At 41.5% G+C, this 24,209-nt stretch overlaps 1 protein-coding gene across 6 annotated transcripts in view; it reads right to left on the minus strand.

Annotated features, from left to right (window-relative positions):
- ATP2B2 (ATPase plasma membrane Ca2+ transporting 2) overlaps positions 1-24,209 on the minus strand; it is a 1,884,743-nt gene that overhangs the window by 628,678 nt on the left and 1,231,856 nt on the right. For 4 of the 6 annotated variants that reach the window (XM_069206668.1, XM_069206672.1, XM_069206669.1 and 1 more), the window contains 2 exons: positions 19,359-19,451; positions 151-192 (listed from right to left, as the gene is read on the minus strand). The exons of 1 other annotated variant lie outside the window; for it this stretch is intronic. In XM_069206668.1, coding sequence (XP_069062769.1) covers positions 151-192; positions 19,359-19,451 — 135 coding nt within the window. The remainder of the gene's footprint in view (positions 1-150; positions 193-19,358; positions 19,452-24,209) is intronic. One more of the 6 variants, XM_069206670.1, reaches the window with a different exon arrangement.

Raw genomic sequence — 24,209 nt, forward strand, 5'->3', positions numbered from 1 at the left:
TTGCCTTCCTATAAAAAGTCAAAGTCTCCATTTTTGAGATGCTGCAAGGAAGCTTAGTATTAATGTCATATACAATAAAAACATAATGTAGCTCAGTAGACTAAATTAATCTTTATGCAATTAGTCAAATATTGAAAGAAAGGAGTTTACCTTTGTTCTGGCTGTTGTCCAGATTCCCATCTTGCATTTTGCCTACATGTTGAAAGATTTGATAGACAACAAAAACAGACAATAAACAATCAACACAAAGACAAAGCACACCACAGTGAAGATGAAAATAAAAGGCAGACAGGGAATGAGATGTGTTTTCTTTGCACATTAATGTCCCAGAGTCATTATGAATGTGCAATTATTTTAACACCTGAAGAAACTCATAATTGGATGGATATTCACAAAAATAGGCTACCACTCTACCAGCAACTAACAGAAGCAATCTACATACGCCACAGAGGCAATAAACTACGGTGCATATTTTATGGGCAAAAGGAATTAACGAGATAAAATCAAATAAATAATTCAACACAAGCTGCAGGTCTTTCTAAAACTCAATATCTAGTCTTCCCAAATTTCAGAAGACTATGCGGGATATCTATTAAACAGTACGACCTATTAAACAAGGCAGCCCTGCAGGAGAGGTGCAAAATTAATCTTTGGAATTCTTGCAACATTCATAGTGTGTTTGAGCTGAGCGTTCAAGTACTTTACTGGCCGCTCTCCTCATTTTGCATCCCTTTGCTGGAAAAGCTGTGAAGTGACTGGGAATAGACTAGAGCTCTAAGTAAAAATAGCATGTAACAACCTATTGGAAGGTTTTGATTTTATGCAGGAACAATGCGTGGCGTCAATGTACTTTCTATATGATAAATATGTGCCATGTCAATGTTTTAAGATTTAGCAACATAACTAAGTTAAACAGGGAAATGTTCATACCTGTTGGTCACCTTGAAATCCAGTACAATGTATGAGGTATTAGGGAAATCAACCAAATCTTCATTTCTATTTGATTTAGGCCTTGGTTTCGTAATTTGCGTGTATATAGAATGTATTTGTCGTGCATTTATGTGGATGGTATAAGGAACTAATAATAAACTGAAAAATACATCCTGTGACTGACTTTTGCTTTTTTAATCAAAAAGCATAGTGCAACCTGTAAAACAAATAGACCTTTTAACATCCAAAAGGCAGGATGCTAAATCCAAAGCTGATTACGTGCCATCAAAACACTACAAAATACATTAAAAATGCATCGATCTGTTACTACTAGTTGTTCAACCAAAATTATTCCAAATGTCCTACATAAGTCACCATTACATTTTTACTTGTGAAAATAAAGAGCTGCATTTTGGAGTGAACACCTGTTTTTTTTTTAACACATTTTGCTATAAAAGATGTATGCATATTTGAAACTATGTAAACCATTGTATATAAATGAATAAAATGTAAATGGATTTGGTCAATCTTCACTTGAACATAGCAGTTGTAGGAGTTTAGCAGTCTAGATAAAGGTTTCTTTTTTTATTGGATTATCCTAAAAAACATTACTTTGTCCAAGTCATTTGAGTCAAAAACCCAAGAAGCAAACCCATTGTGTACTGCTCTTTGTATATGTTCTGGTGTTACATGTCTAGCTATTTAAAGACAAATACCTCATGCTAGGGGATACAGACCTTCTCCTCCATAAGTAATGAGGCTGTCTATCAGGGCAGGGCTGTAGCCAGAAGTATATTATAATACATCTATATCATCCTATATGCACATACCATTCGGTATTCTGTCCTCGAATATTTGTGTAACAAGATATTCTGGGAGGGCAATTTTTAGGAGAACAACCAGTCTTTGGGAAAGAATACACAAACAAAGCACAGCTTTAGGCCCTCATTATGAGTTTGGCGAGTGGAAAAGACCGCCTGCCAAACTCCCTCAGTCAGGTCACCGCCAGTGTGGTGACCTTTCCGCAACCCCTTTTATGAATTGTCCTTCGAGAAACAGCCCATAACATTGATTACTAGCCAGGGGCAATGTTGTGGTGCATAGGGTGCAACAGCACCTGTTACGCTTTTCACTCTCTTCTAAGCAGACAGTGAAAAGCGCAACAGGGCTGTTCATGGAGTCCCCTGCACCCCGTCTCCTCATGCAAAAGCTGGCGGAGATGGGACTCGTAATCCCTATGGCGGCGCTGCATAGGACTATGGAGGGAAGCTGACGGTGCTGGCGGTCCAACTGTGGCACTTTTGCCATGGTCATAATGTGGCGGTCTGACTGCCACCAAAGCGGTCGGACCACAGCTTTGGAGGAGGCCAGACCGCCACCACGAGTCTGGCGGTCCTAGGACAACCAGACTCATTATAAGGGCCTAAGACTCACTGATAACCTGAGTGTCCATGCTTTTTTTCTAAACATGCAAGTTGGAGATGGTTTGGTGGGATTTTAGCGGGGCTCAAACCAACACAAAGGCATTATCAAAAGAGTGTAGTAGATGATTGTGATACTTTTCATTTCTGACACTCTCACGCTTTTTTTTACATATGTAGATAGATAGATAGATAGATAGATAAACAAATAGATAGATAGATGGATAGATAGATAGATAGATAGATAGATAGATAGATAGATAGATAGATAGATAGATAGATAGATAGATAGATAGATAGATAGATAATATTTCCTCAAAAACTAAGTGTAGATTATTTAAAAACAAGTATAATGAAGGCTTGTTATTATATTTCAATTTAACAACACACAAACCGCTGCTGAAAAAAGAATGCTGAGAAAATAAATTAATATATTCAATACAACCTTAATTTTTGGAGTTGGAGTTTTGTACTTCTTTCTTTAAGTAGTTTAGATTTTTATTAGGTTTTAAAATGGTTTTACGTGCATGTAATTTGCATCATTTTTTTACAAAGTGGCATACTTTAATGAATGTCCTTCTCCACTCAAGTGCAGGAGGTCTCGACAAACAGGCGGAAACTAACTAAAAGTACAGACTCCCAAGCCTACACTATGTGTAAATCTCGACTCTGAAACGGTGAATAGCGTAAAAGTGGAAATTTACACTTCTGATTAGGACTAGTACTACATGTTTTTAGATTTTCAAAAAATACCTTTGTTAATTGGCCCCACTGCAATGGCATTTAGTAGTTAGTTACATGTTTTCTTATTACAGGAAAGTTCTGACAGGTGTACACGGGCAGATTATACTCTCCCATGATTTATTTGAAGAAGAACAGAGGGTGAAGTAGTAAAGTTAACTTTCTTATTAAATATGTATTACCATAAGCATCAGCATAAGGCTTCCTCATAGACCTATATAATTATTTTTCTAAATGAAATAAGTGCTAGCAAATAACTTTTAATTCAGAATAGATTATTGAAAACATGCCAATAAATGACACTGGAAAGTACGCAAGCCCCCCAGGGACTTCATCATAAATCTAGTGTCTTGAGTCCTACTTTTTGAAATACCTTCACCAAGAATGTGATGCCTACTGGTTTGAATTAACAAACTATGAAGGCAATTGAAGGCTCAAGACAATGACTTTAAGACTCATTTATGGAATAGTGGCATTATAGTTTAACAAGGCTCTTTGTCTGTTTTTCATCATCTTCAGCATCCTAGATGTCGCGTTCCAAACAAGAAACTTATTGAATTGCACATCTGTATAGTGTTTTGTGTTCACAAGTGAATATTCCACTTCAACAGCTTAAAATGGTCTTCAGCGGATCTAAGTTAATGCCTAGGAGGTTTTGGAAATTTTGTTATGCACATCCAGCAGAAAGGAAAAGCAGAAATGACTGTTTAAAATAAAATATGAATTGATACCAAACAGACACGATTATGCACCTATCACTGGTTCCAAGGTGCAACAAGCGCCCACTGAAATGTACTCATTAGTAGGTTAGTTCATGGCCAAGGGCCAGATGTATCAAACGTTTTTGCATTTGCAAACAGTGCGAATTGCCGTTTGCGAATGCAAAAATGCCTTTCATTATGTATGAAAGGCATTCGCTATGCAATTTTAAGATATCGCTAAAATAGCGAATCCTTAAAATTGCGACCTCGTTTAGAGAATCGCAAATTGCGATTCTCTAAATAAGAAATTGCAAATAAGGAATCCTCATTTGCAATTTCTTAAGCACATGTATCAAGCTTTTCCTTAATGCGAATTGGGCATTAAGGAATCACAATTACACCAAATACAATTTGGTGGTAACCATATGCAAAAATGCATTTTTAAAATTGACATGTAATTCACACATGCCCCTTTAGCATGTGTGCGCCTTATATGTCCTAAAATAACTTTTTGGGGTGCAGCAGAGGTGGCCTTAGACCCCCAGCACACTGGGGTTTGCATTTCCCAAATTGCAAATTCCAGTTAGGAATTCGCAATTTGGGAAATGCAAACAATTCACAAATATGGGCCTACAGGCCCATAGGTGCGAATGGGGTCAGAATCGCTATTTGCGATTGGGTAATAGCATTTGCGATTTTTAAGAAATCGCTGTTACGATTCGCAAATATGATACATACCATTTTGCGACTCTGAAATAGCGATTTCTTAACAATCGCAATTATAGAATAGCAAAATCGATTCTTGATACATCTGGCACCAAATTCCCATGTTCGCGAGTTGCATTCAACAGAAACAATGTGTAAATTGGGAAATAAAATGGTTCTTACTCTGTCTAGTATATTCAACACCTGGGAATACATTAGAAGAATCGCTCACTCACTACAGTACTGCAGTAGATGAGTGATCACTGAACTGCGTCCTGCATGACTGCCCGGCCCATGAGACCACAGACTTCTGTCTCCACGCTCATGAGTTATAGACCGAAGATGCATCTTATCTGTTCAGTCAGCACATTCCGATTGGCCATGTAAAAAACATAATGATGTTTCAGGCAATGATCCAAAGTTATATTTCAAAGGAAATGTTCACATAACGGGAAACCCAGCAACCAGTCATTAGCTGTCTGATCTCGGCCACCGATATTACTTTCTACTTATTCAGCTCCTCCTTTCAGGAGAGGGGACATCTACGTAGGGCTTTTCTGTCACTAAAAGATGCTTGTATGTTTCATTGTTGGAGAATGCATTTCACAGAAACGCATAGTGAGATAAAATAATGACAGGTGAACACTATACCGCCCTTGTTGCTGTCACTGTGGTTCTTTCTTAACAATAGCAGTTCAAAGTGCCCCAATCCTGAATTTATCACGCAACGTGTGTTGGTAGGGATTCACGTCACCTCCGAATTGTGTGTTTCAAAGTTATGAAAGCTAAGAGGAACCATTTGCCTTGTTTTCCGCCTCTGTACCTGTAATTCTCGTTTGCAGCATTATTCAGTGTAATAATGCTCTTTTTGCATGGTAACCCCTTTCAAACAATTTGCTTGATTTTTTCGCTGGTGTATAGATTCTGAACACTGGGGCCCTGCCTTCAAGCATCAAGGCCCACTTTTGAACTTTGGCGGTCAATTTCCCCGACCGCCAAAGCCATACCTGCCACTAGAACGCCATACTACGAGTGCTGGCAGCCGTCTGCCATATTTGTGGTGGGAAGTCGACAGCACTTGTGCTGGCGGTCCGCGGTTCAGAGTCGGGTGCCACGGCAGCAGGACTCCGCCCGCTGTAATACAAGCCATAATATGGTTTGCGGAGACCTGCTGGCATGGTGGTGCTGGTGATGCAGGACCGCCAGGACCCATCTCCTCCCAGACGTCCTCCTCGATGGCGTCTGAAAGGGGGGGAGGGTAACTGTGTTGTGGGTGCATGTGTGCGTGTCTGTGGAGGGGGAGGGGTGTTGAATGCATGCGTGTATGCGAGTGAATGTGAATGTGTGTGTGCGTATATGTGCGCATGTCTGTTGGTGTCTGTGTGGATGAACGTGAATGAGTGGGGGTGTCTGTATTGATGAATGTGAGTGAGTGGGGGTGTCTGAGTGCCTGTATGTGTATGTTGAAGGGGTGTGTATGTGAATGCATCCATGCGTGAAGGGGTGTGTGTGAGTGTGTGGGGACATGTGTTCATGTGTTTGCTGGCAACAGGAATGGAGATTCGTGTCACCGGGTGCGTGACTGCCAGGGTTTTTTGTTGCGGGTGACCGCCACGGAAAGCCTGGCGATTTGTAGCCTTGTAATCCGGAGAGCAAACTGAAGCCTGCCGCTGGGTTGGAGGTGCTCACGCAGGCAACGGCGGTGCAACCGCACCAGCGGGCCAGGCGGGGTTGTGGAGGCTTGGCTTCTGCCAAGCCTCACAACTCTTAATGTGGTGGTACTTACCGCTGGCTCTGGCTGTCTCATTTCCGCCAGCATTGTAATGAGGGCTACAGTGCATGTGCTCTGACTACTAAAACGTAGGTACATTTGTCTGATAACTGATTGGCACATTCAACGTACCAATGAGTCCCTATTAGATGGTAGTCAGTGAACTGAGGTCCGGTGACATAGATGTCAGTAGTCAACCAATCAATCAATCAGTACTTGTAAAGCGCAGCTACTCACCCGTTAGGGTCTGAAGGCGCTGGGGGGGGGGGGTGTAGCGTATTCCGGTGAGGTGGTTTAAAAAAGCCATGTCTTCAGTTCCTTTGTGAAGCTGATGAGGGAGGTGGTTTGCCCAATGTGGATGAGTAGGGCGTTCCAGGCAGTGGCTGTGAGGTAGGAGAAGGAGTGTCCTCCTGTTCTGGTTTTCCTGATGCGGGGTACTTCTGCAAGAGAGAGCTGGGCTGGCCCTGTGAGGTACGTGGAAGTTGAGTTGCTGGTTCAGGTAAACTGGTCCGGTGTTGTGGAGGGCTTTATGTGCATGGGTGAGGATCTTGAAAGTGATTCTTTTCTCTATGGGGAGCCAGTGCAGTGTACATAGGTGTTGCTAGATGTGGCAGTGTCGGGGTAGGTTCGAGGACCAGTCTGGTGGCAGCGTTCTGGATGTTTTGCAATTAGTTTTTTGTTGATTCTGGTGTAGAGTGCATTGCCGTAGTCCAGTCTACTGGTGATGAGAGCATGTGTGACAGTCTTTCTATGCTCGAGGGGGATCCATTTGAAGGTCTTGTGTAGGAGGTGGAGGGTGCGGAAGCAGGTGGAGGTGACTGAATTGATTTGATGGTTCATGCTCAGGTCGGGGTTTAGGATGATTCCAAGGTTGTGGGCTTGGCTGGCGGGTGTCGGGGGTTTCCGAGGGTTGGTGGCCACCAGGAGTCGCTCCAGGCATTGGGTTGAGGGCCCACGATGAGTACTTCTGTCTTGTTTGTGTTGAGTTGAAGGCAGCTGTTTGCGATTGCGTCCATGCCTTCATGGAAGTTGTGTCTGGCCTTCTCTGGTTTGTTGGAGAGGATGAGTTGGCTGTCGTCGGCGTTGGAGACAATGTTTATTCTGTAATTTCTGATGAAGGTGGCTAGCGGGGCCATGTAGACGTTGAACAGTGTGAGGCTGAGGGAGGATCCTTGGGACACTCCACAGGTGGTGGGTGGGGTCTGCCAGGAAGGGGGCGAGTCTCACTCGTTGCGCTGTGCCGGCTTTGTGGAGTTTTCTTATCAGGGTGTGGTGGGAGACTGTGTCGAAAGCCGGCAAGAGGTCTAGTATGATGAGTGCTGCTATCTCTCCCTTGTCTAGTAGGGAGCGGATGTTGTCTGTTGCGGCAAGAAGGGCTGTTTTGGTGCTGTAGTTTGACCTGAATCCGGATTGGGAGATGTTGAGGATGTTGTGGTCTTCTATAAACGTGGTGAGTTGGCTGTTGACTGCTTTTTCAATGACTTTCACAGGAAATAGAAGTAGGGAGATGGACCTGAAGTTTTTGAGGTCGGTGGGGTCTCCTTCTTGAGGAGGGGGTTGATCTCTGTATGTTTCCAGTCATCAGGGAGAGTTGATGGTGAGGCGGAGCTTGGGGGCGATGGTGTCTGCAGCTCTGTTGAAGATGTGATGGGGGCATGGGTCCGTGGGGTCCCCGGAGTGTATGGACTTCATTGTTTTCAGTGTATCTTTGGTGGAAGAGGTGTCCAGGTGGAGATTGTTGGTTTGTTGGTGTTGGGGTTTGGTAGAGGGGGTTCTGCGTGTAGGTTGTCTTTGTCGAAACTGTCATAGATGGTCTTGATTTTGTGGTGGAAGTAGGTGTTGGATCTGTCACAGAGGTCCTGTGAGGGTGTGATATCTGTTGTTTCACTGTTGGGTTGGGTAAACTCCTTGATGATGCTGAAGAGTTCCTTGCTGTGCTTGTGAGGAGATTCTGTTTTGTATAGCCTTCTTTCTGGTGTTTCTCATGAGTTGGTGGTGTGCGGTAGTGGCGGCTCTGAAGTTGCTGTCGGCTTCTGGGGACTTGGGGTTTCTCCAGATTTTCTTGAGGCGGCGACAAGTGTGTCTTCAATCTCGGAGTTCGGGGGTGAACCAGCTGTCTCTCTTTGCGTGGGTGCTGTTGTTCTCTCTGAGGGGGGCTTTGGTGTTGGTGCAGTCGGTGATCCATTTGTGGAAGGTGTGTGCTGTGGTGTTTGGGTCGTCGTTGTGTGGGATGGTGCTGGAAGCGATGGTGAGTGCGACGGCGAGCTGATAGTCAGTTATTCATGTCCAGTTTCTATGCGATGGTTGGAGTTGGGGTCTGGTGATGTTGGGTGTGTTGAAGGTCAAGTGGATGCATCGCTGATCTGTCCATGGGAGTTCCGTGGTGTGGCTAAAGGTAACGGAGGTTCTTGTAGTGAAGATGGGATCGAGGGTGTGTCCTGCTGAGTGTGTTGGCTCTGTCATGATCTGTCGGAGTCCTATGTTGTGGAGGTTGTCTAGGAGGGATGCGGTGTTGGGGTCTTGTAGATTCTCGAGGTGGAAGTTGAGGTCTCCCAGCAGGGTGTAGTTGGTGGCTGTGATGGCTTGTGCGGAGATGCAGTCCGTGATAGAGTCGGCGAATGGTGTGCGAGGTCTGGGGGAGCGGTAGATGATGGTTCTCCTGATGGTGGATGTCGGGCTGGTGTGTATCTTAAAGTGGCGAATTTCCATCCGATTTGCGGATTCTTTGGAGTCTTCGGAGTGTGTGTTCAGGTGGAGGTTGGACCTGTGGACAATGGCGATACACCCCCCCCAGGGTAGCTGAGGTTGGTCTTTCTGGGCGATCTTGTATCCCTGGGGGATGGCGATGTCCGAGCCCGAGATGGTGTTGGTCTAGGTCTCGGTGAGGAATGCAATGCCCGGGATGGTACTGTCAAGGAGGTCCCAGATTTCGGTGGAATCTTTATGGAGGGAGCGGACGTTGAGGAGGATGCACTTCAGGGGTTTCGGGTTCGGAGAGTTGTTTCGGGTGGTTTGTGCTGGGTCCCGGATCTTGGTGGTGGTGCAGGTTTGGCGGCAGCAGAGGCAGCTGAAAGGACCGTGTGTTTTGCCTGGAGATTCTTGCAGTTGTTGTTGCATCCTGGGTTGAGTGCAATGAGTTTTGCTGATGTGTAGAGGCGGTGGGTGGCAGGACCATGGGTCCTGGTGCTGGTCACGTTTGGGTCATGGACGGGTGCAGACCGGCTTGCCTTAAGTGTGCCTTTGACATGCCAGTGGCGCGGCCGCACAGCGGCCACCCATTAGGTAAGGAGGGGAGGGGAGGAGGAGAGGACATCTAGGACGCAGGAGCAGGAAATGGTGCTAAAAAAGGGGGAGGGCCGCGGGAGCAGCAGCGGCAGGGATAGAGGCGCGAGAGAGAAGAGGGGGATGAGGCCACAGGGGCAGCAGTTGCAGGGAGTGAGAGAGGGGGAGAGCAAGAGTGATGAGAGAGAGAGTGGAATGAGGGGAATAAAATGAGGAAGAGAGGGAAGGAGCACAGAAAGCGAAATGCACGAAAGGAACAGCACACAAAGAATAAAAAGAGGAAAAAAGAGGAAAAAAGAGGAAAAAAGAGAAAAGAGGGAAAGGGCAGCCTCGCAGAAGAGCAGAGCTCTCCCCCTAGACACCAGGGATGAGGTGCAGACAGAAGCCTGCGGGTGGAGGAGGGCCTTGAACTCCTGACAGAGGTCAGAGTTCGGGGACAGAAGGGCTTCACTTGCCGGTGGAGCTACAAAGTGGCAGGGCAGATCACAGAACAGGATAGTGAGCTTGCTCGTCCTACCGCGCAGCGGCCACAATTAAGTACCGGACTGCAGCACTTATTCCGCCACTACTAACGTAGCTAAAACATTCCAGTGAGGCAATAAGAATATCTTGCTACGCATCCCAAATGCAACTTTAAACAAGTTGAAATCTGTCTCATTCTGCAGTGTTTTTCTAACAGTAATGTTGCTTGCAGTACTCACACCTTTTTAAATCACCATTTCAACTTTCTCTCCTTTTCTTTCAGACCTTTAGTTTAGAATTACTTACAACGCTGTTCACTATTTAGGAGTAATTTTTGTCAATCATAATATTCTACAAAAAATGTTTTATGAATTTCTAAATTATAACAAATACCCTTTTTTCTCGCCTCCCCTCGCCTAGTCTCTTTTTATATAAAAGTCATACAAGCAAAAACTGAGATACTATTGGCATTTTGCTCTATTATATAATTCCTCTGTAATATGCTATTTACTTATAGTTCTGGATAGTGATTTGTACACTTTTCTATTTTCTTTGTTGGCAAATATTATATAAATATTTTGGTAATAATTGTGGAATATTTAAAATGTCAACACTGCTTGTAAATAGTGATGCTAGAGCTATCATTCCTTCCATTCTCACTCCCCCATCACTGGGTGTTCCACATGGTTGCAAGAGGGAGAGATAAACGCCAGATTTTCGAGATATCGAAATAAAATTAATTTACCTATAAATTGTTTTGAGGGGAACTTACCTACATCGTCTGTGGTTATTCCGAACATTTTAAATGAACACCCCTGCTAAGGCTCATCCTCCTCTTTTCTCTGTACTTGGAAATAATAAGCAGGCTTCTGAGCAGGATTCCACAGCAGACGTATGGCAACAGTTGCAGGTTTCATTCAGAGGTATATGACTGCTACTCTTTGAGGTACTCGTTTCAACTGGAGCACACCTACGCTCTTTTATCACATCGAAGATTTGTAGTTTTTGAGTTCCTGTATGCTTTTTATGCAAACGTCTATTAGGTCCACTGCATTTGCACTAACAAGTAAACCATTTTCCTTTTGCATATTTTTCGTTAGTGTTCATGCCCTATGCCATGTAGCCTTCCATGCCTCGAATGTGCCTTACCACAGTTGGACCAGCGAAGTATAGATTTCTATTTACCTTTTCACAGATAACATCACTCAATGAGATATGTCTCGGCTCTTACTGCCCAGCAGCCACGGAAACCGCTGAGATCAGACTCCAGAAGCAGAGAGGGACGGTGGTGGCTTCAGCAAATTGCTATTGCTGGGCGAGTAATCTGTAGTCATGGAAGAGGCTACAATTTACGTTGCAGCTGCTGAAACAGAGTACACTGATGCCTCCCAGAGGACTAGTGTAACTGCACAAGAAGGAAATAAAAACTGCCCATTTATGAAGGCCCGTGGTCTCTGGACCTAAAATCTAAACCAATTAAAATGTGAAGCCTGGCCAGAGGTGTTCTCAGTGAGCAATCAAGTAAATCTGCCTTTCCTATACCTTAACAAGGCACTGATTTGCTAAATGTCAAAGTACTTCATAAGGGTTGTCAGTAACACCGATTTAGTATGCCCTACAGGTATCCAACTCGTCTCGAAATGCCAGAGGCAAGGTTTTCTTAATGTTGGACGAGAAAAGTATTTTCAGTCAGTCACAGCTAACTTTGGAAATGATTATGGACAGGTGATTCCAGAGAGGAAACTGAGCTAAAATAACTGGTTTCCTTGAGTTCAAGGAGCCTCTTAATCACCTCAGCGGTGAAGGGATTTGTTGAAATTAGCTCTGAGAATAGCGGGCAGCGAGCACCTTATATGGTGGAAGGGAACAGAACAATTGTGATTTGACATTGCTTAAGAGATTTACATTGTCCCACTCCTTATATCAGTTGGTTGGTAAAAAAAACATTGCAGGGCTATTCACATAAGCTTTTACGAGTGCAGAAACTAGATCTACAGGAGTGCTATTTCACTACTCTTAGATGCCTTTGTGTAATGTCTAACTCTATATTACTCAAAGTGCAAAGAGTGTACAGTCAATTCTATTTGTACTAACTATAAATTAACATTCCCATTTTATTCCCATTCCAGAGGTTCCGGTGACAAATTCATAAAGACAAGTAATAGCACAGAAAATGTTCCTATCTGACAGATTAATAAAATAAACTGTGTTTACATACACACCTCCATTTTAAAAATGCTGGAATCATGGCGTTAATACTACACCAGGTCTTATTAATACTGTGAGAGCTGTAATTCTTGTTTTCAGCATTCTTCGACAAATCCCATATAGGCCTTGATTACAAGTCGGGGCGGGAGGGGGGGTATTACCTAATGAAATTCTCCTCCTCCTGATTCCAAATGGGTCAGTATTCCACATCCAATGTTACAGTTTGTAGGAGAATCAGACCGATTTTATTGTGGTAATTAAACACAGTAAAATCGCATGAGGCTTTGGCTGCAGCCAAGCTTTCTTCCCATTTTATTGCTGAAGGAGGAAACATACAACCCCCACTCACAAGATTACACCACTTCATTTCACCAACCTTCTCCTCCAACTCCAGTCACAGGCCTCCACATACATATACCTCTGTCTCAGAGGTCACAGAGAAGTTAACAAGTTGAGTATGATGAATAATGTTTACAGGCAATTGCATTTCAGGTGGTGGTCACAGTCAAGAGAAGAGGAATGGAGGAATAGGTGATTACCAAATAATATACACCCTAAACTGGAAGAGATCACTTGTGTACACAGAGGAGAGGTGACTAAAGATAAAAGATAAAAGAGGATATCCATGTCTTAAATATTAAATGTGAGTGTTTCTAAAAAGGAAAACAATAAAATAACTGAAATAATGAAAGGATATTACTAAAGAATACTTAGGCGGTCATTATAAACACTGGCGGACTGGACTGCCATGCCGGCGGTTACCGATAATGTTCATGGCGAGGCCGCCACAGGCGAAACTCTGACACCGCCAGACTACCGCCTCCAGACAGCCTGACAATTGTGGAGTTCCTTAACCGACAGATCAGCACTGCAGTCCGCTGCGCCGGCTGGCGGAAACACTGTTTCTGCCCAGCGGAATTTTGTTTATTTGGCCGGCGGGGTCTTCATTGTGCTGGCGGTCGTTGTTTTGACTGCCAGCACCGAACTCTGGAGGATTTCCCACCGAGTTCATAATGAAGGCCTTACTGTCCATGGTTTCATTGAAAAGATATGTCGAGATTGCGACCACAGATTGTGTGGAACGATATCTCCACTGGATAGTGAACACCACATATCGAAGTTATCTTACTCCTTTTGGGCTATATATGATTCATTACAGGGTAGCTTCTCCACAGTATTACACCTGTAAACATGATCTACCTCAGTGTAACTGTGTCCAAGTCTCCACACAAAGCACAAGCCACTTTGTCCTTTTTTTGCCTCTTATATGGAGTTTTTAGGCAAGATTATTTAATCCTTGTTTTAAAGAAAAATGTATAATGAAGGCTTGATCTTTTTACAGAATTTCTCCACTCCAGAAATATGTTATGCAGTATTAAACTTTATTAGGAAGACTTTCAAATTGAGGAAAAGATATGAAATGTTCTCTTTATGATTAAACTGTAAACTGTAAATAGGTATTTTCCTAAGCCTGGTGTGGTGTTGACACTGTCATTTTCTATGATGGTGTTTATGACTGCATTTTAAATTATTTTATGAAATGTAGGGCCAGATGTATCATTATCCTGGTTTGCATTTACTAAATAGTGATTTTTAAGAAATCGCTATTTAAGAAATGCAAAATGGGATGTATGAAAATTGCGATTCGGTAATAGCGATTTCTTAAAAGTCGCAATCGTTATCACCCAATCTCAGTTAGGGAATGGGACTCCATAGGTGTGCATGGTTTTGCATTTCCAAATTTGCAAATTCCTGTAAGGAATTCGCAAATCTGGTAATGCAAATCCCAGGGTGCTGGGGGCCTGAGGCCCCCTTTGATGTACCCCAAAAAAGTATCAGTGGACATGTGAAGTGCACACATGCCATAGGGGCATGTGTGAGCCACATGTCATTTTTAAAAATGAATTTTTAATGCATTTTTAAAATTGCACATGGTTACCACCAAATTGGATTTGGTGGTAATTGCATTTCCTAAATGTCCAATTCGCATTTAGGAAATGCATGATACATTGTGCTTTGGAAATCGCAAATAGGAATTCATGTTTGCAATTCCTTAAAATTGCACTGCGAATTCCTTTCATAAATCATGAAAGGCGATTTTGTATTCGCAAACAGTGGAATTTTGCGATTCACACCGTTTGCGAATGGAAAATCCTTTGATACATCTGGCCAGTAGTCTCTTTCTTAGTAACCCTGAAAGTTTTATGCATTTAATAATGAAGAAAATCTTATGTATGTATAGATTAGGACTTTGTGGCCAATAGGCCAAATAAAGTATTATATGACTTTGAAAATTGAAACAATAAAGTACTGATCGGGGGTTGCATAGTGTTAGAAATGGGGTCTTTGTTTGGCAGTCAGGTTACCCCCTGTCCAAGCAAGGATCCTCACTCTAGTAAGGCTATGTCACACACAATCCAAATTATCCTGTGCCCACCCTCTGGTAGCTTGTCACTGAGCAGCCAGGCTTAACTTAGAAGGCAATGTGTAAAGTATTTGTGCAATAAACCATACACTACCACAATATAGCACCAAAGAAATACACCACACAATGTAGAAAAATATAATATGTATCTGGATAAATGCAGGTCAAAACGATTAAAGATGAAATAAGCAAATGTAGGGATATCACTGAAAGTGATAAAAAGTGTCTTAGAGTTAAAATAGTACTGTAAAAGCAATAAAAAAAGTCTTAAGCTCTACTAGAAACAACAAGTGTCTCTTGCAGGGCAAAGTACCAGGTTTGAGTTGAAAAATCTTCACAGGGGACTGCAGAGGAAGAGGTGCGTGGAAAACGGTGAGAGTGCGTCAGTTTCACCCCTTCGCACATGGACTTGCGTCATTATTTTCTATGCGGGGAAGACGTTGGGTCGATTTCCGGTGCACGGACCTGGATCCTCTTCGGGCTGCGGGGTTTTCAGACGGCCGAGGGTCGATGTGTGGAATCCTGGCCTTGCGGAGCGAAGTCACAGGGGCAGAGTTGATTCCGGTAGGCGATGTGTGGAATTTTCCGGTAGGCGATGCATCGATTCCTCTAATGAAGTCAGGCAACATCGTTCTGAGTCGGCTTGCATCGATCCAGTAGGGCCGTGCGCCGAAGTTCTGGTTGCGTCGCTTGCGCTGCGTCGATCTTCTGTCGCGAAGTCAGGCTGCGTCATTCCAGACTCGGCGTGTAGTGAATTTTTCACCACGAGCAGGCTGTGCATCATTCTTGGCAGGAGGTGCGTCAAATTGTCGCTGCACGGGGATTTCAGCTGCATGAGAGAAGTCGTTTTGGTCCTGAGACTTCAAGGAACAGGAGGCAAGCTCTATCCAAGCCCTTGAAGAGCACTTCTTCAGCAAAGCAAGAGAGCAGCAAGACAGCAGGGTAACAGCAAGGCAGCAGTCCTCTTCAGAAAGCAGTCAGATGAGTCCTTTAGGCAGCCAGGCAGTTCTTCTTGTCAGGGTGCAGGTTCTGGTTCCGGTATCTTCTCCAGGAAGTTTCTGAGGTGGTAGGGTAGAGGCCCTGTTTTTATACCCAAATGTGCCTTTGTAGTGGGTGTGACTTCAAAGAGTGGCTTAGAAGTGCACCAGGTCCCCTTTCAGTTCAATCCTGTCTGCCAGGGTCCCAGTAGAGGGTGTGGCAGTCCTTTGTGTGAGAGCAGGCTCTCCACCCTCCCAGCCCAGGAAGACCCATTCAAAATGCAGATGTATGCAAGTGAGGCTGAGTATCCTGTGTATGGAGTGTGTCTGAGTGAATGCACAAGGAGCTGTCAACTAAAACCAGCCAGACGTGGATTGTAAGGCACAGAAAGATTTAAGTGCTGAGAAATGCTCACTTTCTAAAAGTGGCATTTCTAAAATAGTAATATTAAATCCAACATCACCAGTCAGCAGGATTTTGTATTATATTATCGCCATACTAAATATGACCTGCCTACTCCTTCCAAATCAGCAGCTACCACTCAAACAATGTATGAGGGCAGCCCCAATGTTAGCCTATGAAGGGAGCAGGCCTCACAGCAGTGTAAAAACAAATTTAGGAGTTTTACACTACCAGGACATGTAAACTACACAGGTACGTGTCCTGCCTTTTACCTACACAGCACCCTGCCCTATGGGTTACCTAGGGGTGTTTTAGGTTTGTCAAGTACTTTTAAATGCCAAGTCGAATGGGCAGTGAAACTGCACACACAGCCCTTGCAATGGCAGACCTGAAACAAGGTTAAGGGGCTACTGAAGTGGGTGGCACAATCAGTGGTGCAGGCCCATAGTAGCTTTTAATCTACAGGCCCTGGGCACATACAGTACACTCTAAAAGGGACTTATTAGTAAATTAAATAGCCCTATTGGGTGTGATCCAATGTTACCATGTTTAAAGGGAGAGAGCATATGCACTTAGCACTGATTAGCAGTGGTAAAGTGAGTAGAGCCTAAAAACCAGCAAAAACTGTATTTCAAAAGTGGAGGGAGGCAGGCAAAAAGTTACGGGTGTCCACCCTAAGGCTGTCAGGTCTACCACATAGGCTCTGTGACATCATCAGGACAGGTGGCGTTTTGAAAGATTACTTTTATTCAAATCATTGCAAGTTTTAGCAGGGCAGTAGAAGTTATTTAAACAAGCATCAGAATCTAAGGGCATTCTGAAGGTGGTGACTCTATCGATATGTGGTGTCATTTTTCATTCATTGTTATTGCAAGAAGACATTATAAAGGACTCAAAAGCATTATTAGAAGCATCTAGTATTTGGGTTTAGAAGACACATTACATATACCTAGTGCTTTCAATGGTGATGTACACTCAACATTTCAATAAAAAAAGCCAAAACAGCTGACATTAGAAGCAATCCTATCTTCAGATCACAGGTGAGTTAAATGGCACAGTTTTCTCCTTCCACCTTGGAAATTCACCTTAAAATAGTGATAGTTAATAGTTGTATTAAAGGGTGTTAGCCCTTTCTCTATCCCCATGTCATAATTGTGCTATAATCATCAGGTCATAAAATATTAAGGAAGGTAAATCTCCTTAAAAAACTCTGAATTCCAACCTCTCACGTAGCACTTGTACATATGAACCTGCCATTTTACCTATACATTTAAACCTTCATCCAAAAGCACAAATTCACAGCTCTCCTAAAGGTCAAAAATGGAATGGGGTTATATGATATGTCCTTGAATTGGAGAAGGTGATCAGATGTTTTTATGAAGGCAGGTGATGTTTCTAATGGTTGAAGTGGCATATTGGTGGCTACTATATACTTACAGTGCACTGACAGATACATTTGACACATTTTACAATGTTTGAGATTTTTGAAAGATTTCTGTGTGATCGATGAACTTGATTGAATCATGCCTATATATGATTGATGCTCATCTTTGAAAGGAGCTGGTCTGTGATCATTAAACTTCTTTGTTAGATACAGAGTTTTGAGTGTTACTCACCTGTGATATATGCTAGTTCTAGATTCTTAAATATGTATTTGAGTTGTTGGTGTGTTGTTTTTGTATGGTTATATGAGACTAAATTACACCATTTATTTTTAATAAAGATTGACTTATAATACCATTGACCAGGAACTATCCTAACATTATAGGCCTCCTAACACCTGCTTAATAAGACTACACTAATCAGAAAATGTCCTTACCTAATAAAATTACAGATGAGAACATATGTATGCAGTTTTGGACATATCTATCAAGTCACCTAAGATATTTTCTACTCTTTGTTTCTGAATGTATTTGTGTATTGTGTGTGTTTGTTCTCCTTCTATATGTGAGTCTCTGAACAAGGTTAGATACTCACAAAAAGGAAAACAGCAACTTGGACAAAATGGTTGTAGCTCAACATACTAGGAGAGTAAAAACAAGTTGTTGATACATACCATATGAAGTGTAATAAAAATATACTAAAGCAGAGCAGGTTTGAGAACGTAAAAACAAATTAACTTTGTATAAACTTTTAGAATTTTTAGGAATCTTTAGGAATTATATTGCCTGAGGTGGCCTACTGAAGAAAATTTGCAAAATAGTACTAAAAACCTTTACACCTATTAGTATGACACCAAGTCAAACCCCAAAGAACAAACATTTTTATCTTTAGTTTAAAATCTGGTAGAATCTGGAAGTTGCAATCTATTTCTTACTCTAGATTCAGATATTTTCAAACTATTTTGTAGTAATTCAATAGATACAATCAACTCAGAACCCTAAAACTACTTTAATGAGTTTAGTACCCACGGCTCTATTATAAAAATGCTAATTTCCGAGGTAAAACTGGAGTAATATCTTTAACATTTAAATTCAGAAAGATAATGGCTTTGGAACTATGTTCATTTGCACAACAAAGGGGTAAAAATAGTGAGGGTCATTTTTCATAAAAAAGGGATGTGATTTTACCTGCTGTATTTTGATGAACTTGGTGATTGCACAAAATCTGTGAGCTAAAGTCCTTTTTTTCCACAGAATATGCACAGTTTTGTCAGCACAGGTGAAAACATAAACAAAGTCCCTAAATACATCCTGGAGGTCACATATCCATTTATGTAAAGTGAGTTTAACATTAAAACCTTAAAACTTTGAATTCTCTGATAAAACTACTGATGTCTGAAGCTTTAAGAAAAACGTAGTTTTGACTATTAGAAAATCTAATCACAACTGAAATGGCATAATTACACGACTACTACCAGCCACTGGGCATATTTCCTTGAACAGTAACTTTCAGATCAGCAGTAATTTGTGCAAAATTCCAACTCTCTTTTTATCAGCTGGCTAATGTAAACCACTAAAACATTTCAGCTTCTAGAAAAGTGTCAATTTCTGCCATTTTTTAAAATAGGCAAAAGACCCAGAAAACTACAGCTTTCGTCAATAATGTATGTTAATATTGCTATACATATGTCATCTCAAATACTAACTGTTGTAATGGCATTTAAGTACTTACACATAACATTTATAAAACACTGCAAGTGTAACAGGAAAGAATACAAATAACTGGAAGCCTGCCTTAAAAACTATAAGAGGGTAGGTGGGCTAAGAACACTCATAAGGTTGTCACATGAAGTACATCTGTGTTGACATAAGAAAAGTATGAGGTTTGAGTTTTCAAGAGAGAAATCTATAGTCTACCACATAAAATAAATCTCCATGTCTTTGACGTACCATTGACCAAGCTGGAATTTGCATTATCAGTGATATTTGCGCCTGCTGCACCATCTGTAGCAGAAGGAGGTGGGGGTGTGGGATGGGAAGAATCTACCAAGTAACAATGGGTAAAAAAAAAAAGAATAAAACAATAGCATGAGCAAATTCACATGACTGAGAAAAGGACACTTGAGAACGAACATGGTCCCTCCGTCACACTTCCCCAACTATCAACAAAACCAGAAGGCGACATCATGTATACACAAATGAAATGCAATTAAACATACTGAAGATAAAACCAAAAAAACAATCAGAAATGGCATATTTAGAAATTAAAACATTGTGACATACTCATATTTAGTATATATAATGATTGTGACATTTACTATGTAATGTATTTAATGACCTTTCACACTGAATGCTACATATTTCTTTTAATGAGAGTTGTGCTGGAGGTATAATATATTTGTTGTGTGTGCTATTGCAATTCTGGTTTGTTTACACCCCACTTAAAATCACATGTTCAAGTTAATCCCTTGGGCCACTTTTTCCAGGGAAAACACTGGTGAAATCAAAGTGTAAACATTAATGCCTGTGGTAATTCTCCATTCTGAAAACTGCAGTAATTCCACACTGTATTTCATGTTATCGGCAATTTTGAGTGTTTAATTACCAACCATTTTTCTGCATCAGTTAGAATTAGTGCCTAAATACCTTCAAGAAAATTATTGCAATGTTTTTGCATCATTGAAGGCAACAGTGTTTCTGTTACTGATGTCCTATCCTATGATGGGCACCACCAATGACCACACATTTTGTCATAGGACAGTAGCAAGGCCGGAAAAATAAAACCATTTATCAGTACAATCCTGCTTAGAAAGTATTCATATTTTTGTTTATGAATGTACCTAATGCTTTGAACTGGTTGACAGTTCAATAACACAATTAGAACTCATATTGTTCATTATGTTGTGATCTGGAAGGAAAGCAACTTTGGTAAACTGGGTAATGGTCTTTATACTTATTATGTCTTATTTGATGTGGATTATATTCTCTGACAATTAAGTAATTTAAGATCTTGGATGATCTTTAATCCCTCATAATCTTAATCCAATTCCAAAATATATAGCAAAAAGTTGACTTCCAAAATATATAGTGAAAATAGTTATTACAATGAAAATGTGAATTCTGGCTACCAAAACAGTAACCAAAACAGTTAGCTGATGTTAGGAAAAAGTGATTGCGACTACAATGCAGGCTGTTTTAAATATATCTTTTTCTAGTCAGTAAGGAATTTCTAAAGTCAGAAAAAGCATAATTAGTATTAGCATATTAGTTGAATAATTTGTTTTAAAGGCACTGAACCCATGTAATAGTTTATTAATAAAATGTTAACAATAAAATTGTTGGATTTGAGCAAACACCCTCATCTTTAGATAAAAGTAAATACAAAATAATGGGTTTTATTCTTAATTTATGTGTTCTCATTAGCAAATTTAGCCATTAATAAATGTAAATCAGGAACATAGTTGAAAACCAGACCTAACAGATAATTCATACCACACCCTGGCATAAATCAAGTATTCACTTTCAGAATATATTGACATCAAGACCATATTTTGAAAATAAATGACATTCATTTCCCAGGTGCATCATTTTTTCAGGATAAATATTCCAGATCCTATTTGACTACGACATACATTGTAATGTATTTGCATTCATTTAATACAGGCTCTACCATTTTAGTTTACACGATTATTTCAATATTGATGTGAAGGTCAGTCTAAAATCTACAACATTTTCATAACTTAGCATCAAAAGTATTACAATGGAGAGAGAAACATTTTTGAAGGTTTAAATAATATCTATATTCTTTCTGGTGGAGCATTATTGACTTTTTCAAAGTCAATAACTACTATTTCAGCAAACTGAAATAAGTGATGCTGTTGTTCGAGCCTACGTTATGTTATATAATTGTGTGTTATGCTATGTAGTGTCTCTAAAAGCAAGGCATCACACTAAAGTAGTGTCAGCAAGCAAATGTGCATGAAACAGAGATAATGAGGGTGGGAAGTAAGCAGTCACAAGATTAGAGCAAATAGTATTGATGGTGCAGGAAGATTATGAATCCGTTCCTAAATTTAGAGACTCCGTTCTTCTGCATCTGGCTTTATTGCAAAGAGACACCAAGCATCTAACTCTTTAGTGTGATGGTTCAGCGACCAGAGTTGATTTGGAATAACAGTGAAGGGGATTAAGAGGGTGAAATATTTGCTATTGACAATGTATGCGAGAAGGGTAACTTTTGGGGAGCTACACTTTCTGCTTGCACTTTAAATACAAAAGGGCTATAAAGACTAAACTTACATGTAATTTTTCTGACATAATGCATGTGAACACTAAAGTAATTCTCATTGTCTACCTAATTTTATTTCTCATGTCCAATGAAGTAGTATCCCTTAGTGAGACATCTACTAATGTTACAATGCCTAACACTCATGCTAAGAGTTTGATATAGAATTTGGCAGACAGCTACTTTGCCACAATCATTATAGGTATCATGCCCCCCTTATTACAAGTGCATTATGATAGTGGTTCTTAACCTGTCTGCCGGGGATCCCTAAGGGCCCACGAAGCATACTCAGGGGATCCACAGCTGCTTAGAAAGCTTAGAGAATGAAATAATAACAACAGATTAATAAGATATATATAAATATAGAAGAAACTTGTAAAACTGAACATTTTAAAATGTTCAGTAAATGTGTGGAATTTAAAATGGGAGGCAACAGAAATGAGTTAGTCTCCTCAGATGATTCATTGGACCAGTGGAAGTGCATCAAACAGAATTTATTATGGATAGTGTGTGGCCTCAATTACATTTTGAAAAGCCCTGACTTTTCCACTAAAATTAAAAGTCTTATATTTTGTATATTTGTTAGTTGACTAACTTATGCCCCTGTTTGTGTTTTAGTTTGATGAACACATGTTTCAGTATTTTCTGTGTATTGCTTTGTGTTTTAGAAAATGCTTAAGCTGGGGCCCCCAATGTCCAGTAATGACAAAGTAGGAGTCCCCGGATTCCAGCAATGATTCAGTTGGGGGTTCCCAGGTTACTGTAATAATCAAGTAGGGCCCACAGAAGTCAGAAAGTTAAGTACCACTGCCATAGGGTATAACATACTTACAATAAGGCTGATGGGCTATCTGTCAAATTGTAGTGGGGTAACCTGTCCACCAACTTTAAATCAGGCATTAAGTACAGCAAGACAATCCATATAAAACAAAGGTGCTTGTGAAGAAGCATTCCCTGGCTTTAAACCCATTCTAGGACCTTTTTAGACCATCAGGCTAATACTGATTAAGCATGTACATTGAAGTTTTTTTCCCTTTGTTTAAATGTTATCGTCATCCATGTCAAGGATAGCTCCCCATAAATTAAGACACTAAGGCCCATATTTATACTTTTTTAGCACCGCATTTGCACCGTTTTTTAATGCAAAAATGGCGCAAACGTACAAAATACAATTGTATTTTGTACGTTTGTGCTGCTTTTGTGTCAAAAATCGGCGCAAATGTGGCGCTAAAAAAGTATAAATATGGGCCTAAATTCAACTACTCCAACTCAGCAGTCCAAGATAATGGTCTCAAATAATCCCTTACGATATATTCACCTAGATTATCACAATGATGTATTTACCACAAATGCTCAAGCCTCAAAGTGATTATTTGAACTGAGCATTGTTTTAAAAAATGCAGACAAATCTGCAAAACATTATTTAGATTTCAAAAGAAGGACAAATTTGCAAGACATAATGTATCTGAAGAAATGGCAGTACATGCATGACAAATTCTAAAAGTACCTAAAAAAATAAAAAATAATGAAATAAACAATGTAAAACTGCACTCACTGTCAATATGTGCGCTCATCATTTGTGAAAGTTTAGAATACACTGAGCGTGGGTCTCTCTCTTCCACCTACAAATTTCTCCTGAGGCCATATTTTTACATTCTATGGCTAAGTTCTCAGTCCCTATCTGCCAGTGTATTTTTCTTCTTACACATCTTGCCACAGACCTACTGTGTGCATCCCTATATCACGATTATAGCCCTTTTCACAGACCACTCTCCCCATCCTCTTTGTTTGATTGTACCAAGGTTTGTTTAAATGAGAGGCTCACTCCACTCTTCCCCTCTTCGGTTTCTGTGTGCAACTGGGAGCAGAAATGTACATGGCAAATTTGTCACACTACATAGCAGAGAAATATCAGTGGCTCAAAAACTGACATGGGTTATGTAGCTCCTTTGCAACAACCTCATGTCCAGGGGCACATCCAGGACAAACTAGCAAGTCAACTGATCCACCATTAAAATGAATAAGGAGGTCAATCATTGCTGCCTTCCTGCAATGGTATACTGAGGTTTGCCAATAGCGCCCCCTGGCCTTGCTCCGTGCATTCAACTTTTGTTTTGGTGCTTCTGCTTGCTCCACCCTATCCTCTCACTTCCTGTGTGTTCTTGCAAAAGAAAGAAACAGAGGCCCTCATTTTGACCCTGGCGGTCTTTGACCGCCAGGGCGGAGGACCGCGGGAGCACCGCCGACAAGCCGGCGGTGCTTCAATGGGGATTCCGACCGCGGCGGTAAAGCCGCGGTCGGACCGGCACCACTGGCGGGGTCCCGCCAGTGTACCGCGGCCCCATTGAATCCTCCGCGGCGGCGCAGCTTGCTGCACCGCCGCGGGGATTCTGACCCCCCCTACCGCCATCCAGATCCCGGCGGTCGGACCGCCGAGATCCGGATGGCGGTAGGGGGGGTCGCGGGGCCCCTGGGGGCCCCTGCAGTGCCCATGCCACTGGCATGGGCATTGCAGG

Source organism: Pleurodeles waltl, chromosome 9 (assembly GCF_031143425.1).
Source record: "Pleurodeles waltl isolate 20211129_DDA chromosome 9, aPleWal1.hap1.20221129, whole genome shotgun sequence".
NCBI lineage: Eukaryota > Metazoa > Chordata > Amphibia > Caudata > Salamandridae > Pleurodeles > Pleurodeles waltl.